We start from the raw sequence: 12,756 nt of genomic DNA, 5'->3' as shown, positions 1-12,756 counted from the left end.
AGAGTGAAAAATCCATGCTATTACTTGAAGTTACTTGTGCTGTAAGACAAACATACCTGAGGGATAAAGAGTTATATTTGCTTCAAGATCACCTTGTTAACTTTTGCCATCTGTTCAGAATCTGTGTCTTAATTTTAGTCCTCAGCTTCACAATAAAGTCTCAATTTACAAAGTTAATCATTTCTTCTTCTGGTCTCATTTTGCTACCATAATACCTACCCTCAGGAAAACAATGTTAATCATAGGTCCACCACATCTTTCTCCTTACATGGTCAAAGATATACAAGCATGATTACATGTAAATCAGTCAGTATATAGCCTTGAATATATTCTCAACCTTAGCTTCAGTTAACATCCCTATGCTCACTGTTCCAACTCCATAGAACCCTCACTGGTAGAATTAGCTCACCTACTTTCTTATTATGAGGGGGTACCCAAAAAACCTGGAATTTATTTATAAAAAAATTGTGTATTTATTCTCATATATTTAAACTTTAGTCACCTGCAAAGTACCCTCCATTTGAGGCAGTACTCCTATCAAGGTGTTTTTTCCACTGCTCAAAACAGTTTTTTTGAACCTGTTGATTTTGATGCCTTTTAGTGCTTCTGTTGTTTTTTGTTTCACCTCTTCTACCTTGGCAAAATGTTTCCCTTTGAGGGCTTTTTTCATCCAAGGGAAAAAAACTTACTTGGGGGAGATAGGGTGAATGGGAGGGTGGGGCATGAGGGTCATGCCATTTTTGGTCAAAAACTGCTCAACACTCACTGCGGTGTGGGCAGGTGTGTTCATACATCACCCATTATGAAATGAGCAAATGCGTTGAGTCTTCAGAAAAATTCAGGGAAGCCATGGAATGCAGCCTCTCACAACAACGCCAGCTGGTACAGTGATATAGACGGATTCCTAAACATTCCCTAATGGCAAAAGCCAGTACTACAAGGGACCTGCCCTCCAGAAGGTAATTCTGATTTTTGGGGGGAAACCACTTATACATAATGGAGGATTGGCTATTTTACCAACATGTTATCCCCACACCAACATAAGAGTCACTGGGATGACCTCTCTGAAGTGGTTTTTCAACCCTAGCTACACATTAGAATCATATAACCTAGCCACACCACTGAGCAATCAAATAGGAATCATAAGAGATGGGATCATCTCAGGCATCAGTGTTTCTTCAGAGCTCCTCAGTATAATTTCAGTGTGCAGCTCAACTGCAAATTACTGTACTTCTACAAAGATCGGATAGACCAAATTGAATATGACCTGTCTATTCTGACCATCCAGTTCCATGACTTCATTAAGGAGTTATTGGTCAAAGTTACAATAATAAAATAGCTGATATTTGTAGTTACTTCTCTCCCAGTTTTGAGCTGCCCTGACCTGTACAAACCAAACTAATTCTGCTAACATTGCAAAAGAGAGCCATTCCAGTGAGGTATTAGATATGTTAGCTAAACTTAGTGTGGAAATCATTTCACAGTCTCTCTATATATAAAATTACTGTGCCATACACCTCAAACTTATACAATATAATTTTATGTCAATTATTTCAATAAACCTGGAAAAAATAAAATAAATAAAATGACAAAAATGAAGGAGAAGAAAGAGCGAGCCATCCAATTTAAGAATGGCTCCAGCACTTTGCTTCTGCATATTTTCTCAGGAAGTTGAGGTCACTTACCCAAATATTACACTGGCTAGTTTAGAATCACCTGTGAAGTTTGTGAAATCCGCAGGTTTTTCAGTCCTACCCCCAAGTCATTCTGAGTCTATAGATCTTAGACATGAACTTGTAAGATACTACTTGTGCAAATCTGATGTAAAAGTTGGTTTGGAAACCACATAATTGCTCAACATAACTACTCAATGAGGGAAGAGAAGTTATTGAAAGTAAATACAAAACACAGCCTTTCATCAGGAAATTTGACTGTGTGTGTGTGTGTGTGTGTGTGTGAGAGAGAGAGAGAGAGAGAGAGAGAGAGAGTGTATGTGTGTGTCTGAGTGAATATCTCCCAGGGATTTTGACAGAGGGAGAGAGAAAAAGAGAGAGAGAGAGATTCCTGAGATATACCATGTTTAATAAACCAAGGTATCAGAAAACAATAAGAAATAAATTATTGTGACATGAGGCGTCCCAAGCTTTGGATTTACTCACCTACTGCAGAGGGGCTGCCAGGGGCCCCATAGTGGTGGCAGGGCAGTGGGGGAGGGCTATGAGCTATAAGAGCTGGTCAAATTCCAGAGCCACTCCGAGGGCAGAAACATAAATGTTCTTTTCTCACTGAGTGTGAAAGTCAGTGCATACATGAGATAAGAATTAAAAGATAGAACATACCAGGAGAAAAAAACTTGTAACTTCTTTATAGGAACAAAATAACCAAAGGAGATATTTTAACTATTAAGAGCAGATATTTCTATGGTGACAAATAGATGACTAAAAAAGAAATTATCTTTACTACGGGAATCAAGAAAAACTCAAATGTGTGGGAGTCAGGAGCAGAGTTCTTGACCTTTAATAAATAATTTTATCTCTGTGAGAATGACAATGGCAGTAGCTACTAAAGAGAAATGAAGCAAAGTTGCTTTATAAATGGCAGTTCTGTATGAAAATTGTTCAAGCCTGTTTACATGAGCAATGATGAAATAATTATCTGTATTTAAGTTGTGCTGAAACATGTATTTGAAATTCTCGTTAAATTTTCACATTATATTTTAATTCCTTTGTTCTAGACTTCTTGTTGGTACAGAAATAAAATGTTGATTAGCTCACAATTTTAAATCTTTTGAGAATAGCAGGTTACTAGATTGTATGTATGATGTTCTTTCAAAAAACTGTCACAGTATATTGAAATGCAACTAGCTCTGAACTTGGATCATATCAGTTTTTCCAAAGGTCTAAATTCTAGATCTTTGTTCTAGCAAAATCAACATCACAGATTAGTTTATCATTCTATTTAGCTTATACATAGCTATACAATTCTATGAGAATATAAGAACATTATTTTTTTATTGATATCCACAAATCAGTAATTTTGTCCCAGAAAAATACCTGACCTCTAAATTTACAATGTTTATCATCTAGTGTGCAAGGAACTGGTGAACAATGTCAAAGAAAAATTCTGAAAAATTAAAAATAATTATTATAATACCTTAATCTCTTTAAAATTTTTCTGAATGAAATAAAATGTCAATTATAAGAGAATAAATTTCAAATAATAATACAAAGATTACCCCGTGAATAACCTCAACAGTACTAATTTAAATAAAAGAGAATATAAATGTTAAATGATGTGCTACTTCACCTAGGTTACACATTATTTAAATTTTACAGATTAATAAAAATGTATTTTCATAGGGAAATAGAAGAGGACATGTTATTTTGCATGTTCAGGCTGATGCTTACCTGGTATACAGTGGTAGAGGCAAATCATTTACTAAGAGATTTCCAAATCATTTGGTATAGTGGTGCCAAAGCATTTGGCACCCAGCAACTAGGACCCCTAACAGGGATCCCCCCAACCTCTGTCTGGTCTAGCAACTCTCACAGCAGGGTCTCCTGGACCTCATTCCAGGGCTGTGGTCTGTGTCAGGTGTGACTGCTAAAATATTTACATATCACCCCAGTGCACTTGTACATATGTAACAACAAAGCAAGAAAAAGATCTTTTATTTGAGAGAGGAAAAACCAATTGAAATAATTCTGAGACAGAACAACAGGGGCCTAGAACAGCTGTTCCCCTAGGTCTTGAGCAATACCCAGGATATCTGATCAGAAGGTATCAGATAATGAGGTGGAGAATGTTCTGTGAAACAAGTTTATTTGCCTGATGGTTTCAATATATAATCACTTTTTAATCTGTTTTGGTTCTGGTAGGGTAGCTGTTTCCCTCCTCACATGAACTTAACCACAAGCCTCTTAAATTTTTGCTGAATTTGGAAGGAGATTATTAATCCAAATCTTCAGTTTTCACTAATGCTGCTGTCTTCTCACAAATCCAAGAAATTTCAGCACTGCAGCGGGAAATATAAATATTTCCTTTTTGAAAATAGGCACATCCTTTGGATCCATTGATTTGGGCATATTCTTTAGTACTAAATCTGAAAATTAATCAATTCAAAATTAGTGATAAATTTTAAAAATTAATTTATACACCAAACATTGAGATTTGATCACAATTCAATATTCACAGTTACCAAATATCATATATCTGAATATTGAGAGACTTCTGCTTCACAACATAACAAAATCCCTAAATCTGGCATAGGTAAGTTCTTTTTCTTCAAGTTAATTATAATCTCAGGTAGAATTATTTAAGGAGGATACTAAATTCTTGGTTAAGAATTTGTATCCCCTCCGTTACCATGGTAGAAACTACCCAATTTAGATTATATTAAAAGTACGAGTTTTTTTTGTACTTTGGAACTTTGTGAAGAAAAAAAGTGAAATTTCTTCCTGTGTAAAAAGTTGTTACATTTTATTATACACACGCACACGCACATGCACACACTTATGCATAATAAAATATATATGGAGAGGGGGGATAAAGAGCAAGGCAAAGTTGAGACAAATGAATGTGGTCCTAGTAACCGTCCCTAGCTCTTCTGCTAAGGAATTGTGGTAATTCTTAAATAATATCATTAGAAAATTCTTCTCATCGGGTCTAATTGCTTTTTCCCCCCAATGATTTACATTATACGGCAATATTCTCTTATTGCTTTAGGGCTGGGCTTACTAACCCTTACTGTCCTTTCCTCAGTGGGAAATTGCTGTGTGAGCCTGAAGCTCAGTCTCACTACACTGAGTGTGAAGCACGGTTTTGCTACCCTGAGTGTGACGCACTGGTTTATCCGCTGACATCTGCAGTCTCAGAGTATTAGTGTCTTCAAGTTGGGAAACTTGCGGTGGGGGCCACCTCCTCCATACTTCAACCAGGTGTAAATGGAGGCCCCAGGGATGGTTATAACTTTTCCAGTATGAGGGACACATCTTCTTAAATTCCAAAATGGGAACTGAGCTTGCATGGTGTCATGGCATTACTGCTGCAAAACCCTAGTCTAGCATCAGTCCCTCAGACTGATTTATAATCATTGCTCCAGTTACAAAGAGTGCCATTTTTTTGTGTTTATTACTTTGCATGTGCTTTTTTCCATTATCATCTGTATGAAACCAGATTAGTCAATTAAATATGACTAGTAGTGCTGATTGGTGAATTGGGAGATTAGCAGTGAGTAGGAAAGGCCGGGACAAAACTTTGGGAAATGAATAATGATAAAGTGTATCTAGGGAGAAAAGTATAAGCATATCGTTTTTTATTAAATGTAGTTTGTGTGTCACAACTGAAGTACAGTATTTTTGACAGAAAATGAGCAATTATAATTCAGTTCAAGGAAACTTTGACAACATGCATTAGTAAAGAGTGAAATAGGAGTTCAATAGATTAATAAATTGATGGGGGTAGAGAGGTGAAAAAACCTACTGTATCCATAAAGATGCCAAAGTTTTAAATTTCATCTAATATACAAATACCATATGTTATATTAAAAATAAAATATGTGGTAATTGTATTATTTAAATATAGATGAGGGATGTCCTTCAAAAAATTCGGTTTTGTAGTAAGTTGCTAAAAGAATTTTGCAAAACTATGTGTCCCTTGACATATTTTTATGTCGACACCTACATTTTTTTATATCTTTAAATAGTTGCCAAAAGTACAATTTTCAAAATGTTATATATTATATAAATACTTTAAACATTTTCATCAAAATCATGAAGAGTTTCATGTTAATGCAGGAAAAACATTTGTCATATAATTTAATTGTCAAGTCCCCATCATAAAAAAAAATAATTGCTAAACTAATTAACCAATATAAATTTTCTTTTTGTTATAAAATAGCTAACTACTGTTCAATTTTGAAGCCATGTTCCTATGATAAACATTACCCTTCTGGGTTGTAGGTACTGCAGAGCCAGGGCAGCTGAGAAGCTGAGTCCTCATTTCACCACTTAGGAGCTGAGTGCCCATGGACAAGTACTTTAAGCTCTCTATGACAATTTTTCATCTATAAAATGGGAACATAACAGGCTTTAATCATAGGGCTACTATTTATAAAATATTTTGCACACAGTATTATTTGTGTTTGTTAAATTAAAAATTTAAACTAATAGATAAGGTTCAATGCCTTGCCATGACTTTATCGCACACACAAAAGTAGGCACTCCTCCTTTCAGTATTTGAGACTGGAGCTCTGTTTTCTTTGTACGTTGTACTCTTTTTTGTGTGTCTAGGTTTGTAATTCTTATAATTAACTTTTTACTGAGGTCACATTAATTAATAACATCTAAGTTTCAGATGTACATTATAATTTGATATCTGTATACACTGTAGCTTTCTCACCACCAAAATTTTTTAAAATGGACAAAGGATCTGAATAGACATTTTTCCAAGGACGACATACACAGAGGGTCAACAGGCAAATGAAAAGATGTTCCACATCAGTACTACTGTGAAATACAAATCAGAACATTTATCTCCTCAGTATTCCATTTCTTAGTTTCCTTAACTTGGAATTTTTCCCAGACAGACACTTACAAGGATGGAGAGGGGATAGAGCCATCCTCCCACAGCCAACCTCCGCCAGATGGAGCCCATGACAATCCCAACCAGAAGAAAGAAAACTGAGGTAATGGTTGCATCTTTAGAAAATCCTGACAGAGAAAAGGAAAAATATTACATGAGAGCCACATTTCCCTTCACAGAAGTAAGATAAATTGGAACATACATTAAATTCATTTATTAATTCTCATTCAAAATGCCCTAAACTCCTACTGTGTAAATCAGAAATTCCATTTATTTACTGTCCATTATATGAATAATTTCTGTAATTGGGAAATGCAATTCGGACCTTTTCTTCCAAGCTGTCTATCTTCACCAAGCTGGAGTTCTTGTCCATGCAGTTTTTTCTACTGTTAGTCCAGGTTTTTTCTTCATTTGTTGCAAAATAATAGCAACTGTTTTGGTGCCACTGCCACGTCTTAGGACAAGGATTACATTTGTGGTCTGAAAAAGAAATTATATACAAAAGTACAAACAAAACAACTTTGGAGTGATTGGGGAAGGTTTTGGAATCTAAATTATTTAATTGGGTAATAGGTTTGAGACCCAGCACCCTGAAAACATGCTGCTTTAGGAGACTATCAAAATGAAGTCACCCTGATTATGTGATTGAAATTCTCTTTTCAAGGCTCAGTCTTCTGGCCTTAGAATCATCAATTATACCTTTAACTTGTTATAACAACAGGCTTCCCTAAAAATAATTTATAAAGTGAGAGGCTGAAGTATCCTTATTGATATCATTCCACAATGTTTCCCCAAATTTGCCTCTGTGTTTTCAAAAATATAAAATAAATTTTTATTTTCCCTTGCCTTCTGTAAAGACAATGTGACATTGTTAGTGGCCACTGGGTAGCGTGACGCCCCCATACTTCCAGAGGTGGTGCACATAATTAACCTAAGCCAGGACAACAGATGCTATCTGACTCGTCAGCAGGTCCTGATTACCTGAAGTGTGAATGACTAGCTCTTGACAGAGTTTGATGGCCATTTGTCCCTGCTTCTTCAATAGATTGGAGATTTGCAACTTGAGAAATTCCTCCTCTGTGGAAAAGTTCCTGTAGTTGCTCAGCTGCTGGGATAAGTTATCCTGCTGTTGGTGGATAGTTTTCTGAAGTTGACTGAATTTCTCTGACCCTGAGTTAATTTCATTAGAGGTCTGCAAAACTCCAAGACATAACAGAAGACAAGTTCATACATCCTTCCATTCCCATGATAGCCATCGATAGTTCTCTTAACACAGAAGTATTTCTTACACTGTTTAAGATTTATTAATAACTCCTAATAATAGAGGTATTGTGGAAGAAATGCACCAGATGCCTCTCTTTTTAAAATTGTTTAGAGCTCATCTTTATAATTTCATATTATTTTAATTATTATTGTTCTCATATTAAAATAATGAATTAAAACTTATATATCTCCCACATTTCGTCTAAGGTAGTGCCAGCCACTTTGCCATTCATTCGGAGATGGTTTGTGTAATTGTTTTAATAGGAACGGGACCCTTTGGGGGCAATGAGTAACTCAAAGTATGGTCCACAGATCACTCGCATCAGAATCACCTAGGACATTTGTTTAAAAAAAACAAGATTTTAATATCATACTTGATCTTTTTCTGGTCCTAGATCCATAAAACTTGCATTTTAAATAAAGACTTGAGTTGATTGACCAACAAAATAAATTTAAGAACCATTGCACTCAAAGCACTGCACTTTAGGAGAAAAAAAAATTCATTCTTCTATGGAGAACCAATGAAAACACATTGTATCTTCATTTTTTAAAACATGTATCACTGTAGATCACCCATTAATCTTTATGATTGGCTACTGAATATCTGTTACTGCTATTAGAACATTATATTTCTTTTTAAAAGAGCAAGTTACATCATTAGCTTTTATTTATATGTCCAAATAGGTATCTCTAATTCCTAATTATCCATGAGATTTTATATATGTAAAAATAAATGAAAGTAGCAGAGGAGATGTTGGTACCATACAACAAGTAATGACCACAAATTTGACTGTAAATTCCCTGATATTGAACACTGTGCTAATTCATTATTCTGTATATCCCATACTTAACAACATCCTACAAATTGTGTGTTCTCGGGATGTTTTGCAATTGTTAGTTCAGGATTCCCTATTCTGTCCAGCTCTGACTGTCCAATGATGGGCCAGAATAAAGAAAATACTATTTTTTCACTATTGTGCTTGGGAGTGGATCCGCCACTGTTGGAGGGGGTAGAAATTTCTATCTACCAGATAAGGTATATCAGACATCTCTTCCTTCTTGTTTGTATACCTTTTTCATTTATAGCAGGCAGACTGTTGTTCCTGCTTAGAAGCTGTCTCTATTCTAGAAAAGTCTTGGGTGAGCAGATTAAGCCAGTCTCTCACAAAGCCTTAGAGATAAATAAAATGGCATGCTCTTCCTTGGCTTTCCACTCCCCTTAGCTTTTTGTTTCTCACCGTTGATAAGTGGTCATGGGATGATAAGTGGACATGTTTCTGTGCAGAAAAGAGACTCCTTATACCAACCTCTACCAACTGGAAAAATAAAAGTTGTCTTCACAGCCTAGTCAAGGTTATCAAAAGCAATGGATTTGGGATATAATCCTGATAATAATATTTTCCCTGTTGGTTTGCCTTGAAGACATGGAGAATGAGAGAGATAGCAAGTAGCAGAAAGTATTAGAGCATTCAGGATGTAGCACCTCCCACATAATCCAACCTGAAATTACATAGTTTACGAATGGGTTCCCAATCACCTCTCTTGGGTTTGATGCAAGGATACTTACACATAATCCCCAAGGTCACCAGTCCCAACAGTAGCAACAGACAAAGAGTTAGCAGACTCAGGGCTGCCCAACGCCATGTAGGAGGTGGAGCTGGATACCCTGAAGAACGCCGACAGAGGGATGAGCAAACAGAACTTCCTTATGGTTTAGACATGGTTGTTCATTTTTCCCACATAGAAAGCTTCCTAAGGTTCTTTAATGCCCCTACATAGAAAATACCTAAAACAATGTGCTGTGAGGGCCCCACCGTCAGTCCTCTTCCATTCATTCATTCATTTATTTATTTATAATGATTTCTCTTTCTTTTCTTCTTTTTTTTCCCTCCTCCTTTCCTTTAAGATCGTATTCTAAGGTGTAGGTTGTTTTTTTGTTTTAATCACATGCCTTTCTTCTTCAAATTTACTGAATTCACAAACAAGCTATTGTGGAAAGTGGTTCCCTGGATGATCCTAACAATAGAAGAGATCCCAAGTTTTTGAAATTACACACTTCCACAATTTTTACCTATTACCTATTTTATTTATCACCTGGTAAATTATGAATCAATACTGAATGAAAGAAGGAATCAATGTGCAATCTAACCTACAAACCACAGGAAAAAAACAGAAAGCCTGTGGATAACTCTTCAAAATTTAATATTCTATATACAGGTTGGCGGAACTGTAGGTTTATGATTGTATGGCAAATAATACAATAATTAGTAGACAATAATACAAGAATAAACTCTGTGTTTCACGTATTTACCACTGAAACCCTAAATTTGCCCCACCCTCTATATATCACAGATGGTTCTTCTATTTGCCTCACTTTCTTATTCTTTGATTCAGGATCTAATGGCATCTGACATACTCTTTCAGAATGATTAATATAATCTCCAGTTGCATTATTATATATATCACATCCACTACTCCCTCTTTCTCAAAGATTAAAGTTACATTTTTCTACAAAATAATGTATAGCCATCTTTATTAGACACATGCAAAGTCAATTCCCATCCTTTTCTTTTGTGCATCACCCTCTCTTAAACACCACACACACACACACACACACACACAGAGATACATACATATGCTTAAACTAAAAATAAATCCAAAGAGGAAAGCACTGTACATATATTTTAGATGATTCAGGACAACCTGAACAGTCAATGGATTCTTGAAGGTGAAGGATGTAGTCTGATATATTAAATTGTATTCCTGCCCACAAAGACCACTGTTCTCTCCAACTATGTGTAAGGGAATTAGTGAAAGGCTAGAACCAAGTCTGGACTCCACCACATAATGGTTGTGTAAATGTGTTAAATCATTCAATTTTTTTTCAGACTCAGTTTCCTCATTAATACATTGAAAAAAGTACTAATAGTATTTCATTTACTTTGCAACCATATTTTAATAAACAAGTAATACACTGCATATAAAATACTAAAAATGACATTATTATTGATTCAACACTACTAATTATACTGGGAATTTCAACTCCCTAATTTTTTAAAATACTATAAAACAGAAGCTATCTTTTTTCTATTTGTGACTCACTCATCCTCCAATTTTCCTCTTTAGTTATTTATATCCTTGAAAAGAAAAATTCCCTCCACCTTCTCTATTTTAGAAGCCTCCAATCTGCCTTCCAAAGAACATTCATCTGGCACCTCTCATAAAGTATATATATCAAGGACTACATTTATGAAAAGAAACCTCCTAGTCCCCAAAGTCAACCTCTGGCATGTCTAATTAACATTTTTCACTATAACACAGGGCTTCATAAAACATAGTGATATTACACAATTTCCTCAATATTGAGAACACTCTTTCTACTAATATATTCCATAACTGTCTCCATTTTGAAGCTTCCACAGCATTCTTCTCTTCAGGATCAATATCAAAACCAGCACCTCAAAGCATTAAAAATCTGTCGATCACCTGAAGTCAAGTCTTGCTTTCTCTGAATCCTTACCTCTTTTCCTTAGATCATTTCTATCCCGGTTATTTCCAGCTCCCAGGGAATCTTGAAATGTGAGTGTCGCATAGGTCACCTCTTCAGACATTTTAGGAGAAAGCACTACTGTAAACTGTGCAACTAATGTTTCAGTATCTTCAGGCCTGGAACAAAATGTTTTTTTCAAGGCTGGGAGCTTTGATTTAGACACACAACTGACCCAAGGCACATCCCACTGCAACCTCTATAAGGACAGAGTGACAATCAGTTTTTCTGCAGAGAAAGCCAAATATTTTCCTTAAAAATCAGTATGTCATAGATTTCAAACTGTCTGTTCTTTTTCATTGTTTCTTGCTATGAAGGAAAGAAGTGGTACTTGGAGTCAGTGCAGGAATGGTGATTTCATGCAGGAAATCCCATGATTGTCAATGTTTCAATAGAGGGTCAGGTTGTCCTCTTTAGATGTGTTAAAAGACAACTAATTCTGTATGGACACATTGGATGTGATTTATATTCATCTATATTAGATACCAAGCAGCCACAAATACTGAGGCAGGAAGAGGTGTGTAGTCACATGTACTGAGAGCAATATAGTTAAAGACCACCCACATCTGGCTGGTATTTTAAGATACTCAAGTGGGGGAGGGGAGGAAAAGAGAAAGGGAGACTTGAAAGGTGTCTGCAGCATTGGCAGTAGTGCATGGAGAAGCGATTGATAGCTATTAAAACTGTATATGAATGGAGTTCCCTTCTGGTATGGCGAAACTCCTAATAGAATAATCTTCCTGCAAATAAAAACTAATATTCAGAATGAGATTTTAGAAAATAACTGCTTGAACTTTCAGAGGAGTGGAAAACAGCAGGCAGATTCTGGAGAACATGAGAGGTGCACATGGTGCTTTTGTTTCTGTCTTTAATTTGTTTGGTTGGTTGGTTTGGGCCTGAGGGCAGCCCATGGTCACTGTTGCAAGGTAGCTAAAACTCCCATGGAAAACATATAGCCTTTCAGGTATGAAAAATTGGGAGATGGCATTTGGGCCAGCCACAGACATGAATAGTGCTGCATGTTCTTTTAGTACACTTGATATAGGAGAACCTCTAGCATGTCTTTATGCCTTGGTGTCTCTTTAAGCAGCAATTTATTTACATTTCATTAATAAATAACTTGATAAAAAAAAAAGTCAACTTCTACTTTTCTGTCTTAGACCTAAAAAGGCCTTGAAGAAATGCTTCCAATAAAATTGAAGTAAGCTCATTGCACAAGGATTTACACTGTGATATTCTAAGTTTCGAACACATTGCATGAGCAATAATGAGTTGACAGTTTATAAAGAAAGTGTTCTGGTTATTATTTGGAAGAACATAAGAAAAACAGCATATTGCATGTGTGGTTCTCATTTAGTCACAAT

The 12,756-nt window shown here is 35.7% G+C and overlaps 1 protein-coding gene across 2 annotated transcripts; it reads right to left on the bottom strand.

Annotated features, from left to right (window-relative positions):
- Positions 1-3,951: 3,951 nt before the first annotated feature.
- Positions 3,952-11,456, bottom strand: CLEC12B (C-type lectin domain family 12 member B). Of its 2 annotated transcripts, none has more exons than XM_054590947.1 (6): positions 11,366-11,456; positions 9,413-9,511; positions 7,564-7,782; positions 6,908-7,062; positions 6,595-6,710; positions 3,952-4,102 (listed from the first exon to the last, which is right to left on the bottom strand). In XM_054590947.1, exons 1-6 carry the CDS (start codon positions 11,454-11,456, stop codon positions 3,952-3,954), a joined length of 831 nt encoding a protein of 276 aa, XP_054446922.1. The 2 variants fall into 2 exon arrangements, with proteins under 2 accessions (XP_054446922.1, XP_054446923.1); XM_054590948.1 differs by having other exon boundaries at positions 3,952-4,015.
- Between the last annotated feature and the right edge of the window lie 1,300 nt (positions 11,457-12,756).

The sequence above is a fragment of the Pteronotus mesoamericanus genome, unplaced genomic scaffold, assembly GCF_021234165.1.
Source record: "Pteronotus mesoamericanus isolate MK-2021 breed Mesoamerican mustached bat unplaced genomic scaffold, CSHL_Meso_final scaffold_21, whole genome shotgun sequence".
Lineage (NCBI taxonomy): Eukaryota > Metazoa > Chordata > Mammalia > Chiroptera > Mormoopidae > Pteronotus > Pteronotus mesoamericanus.
This window is presented reverse-complemented; position numbering and strand designations above follow the sequence as displayed.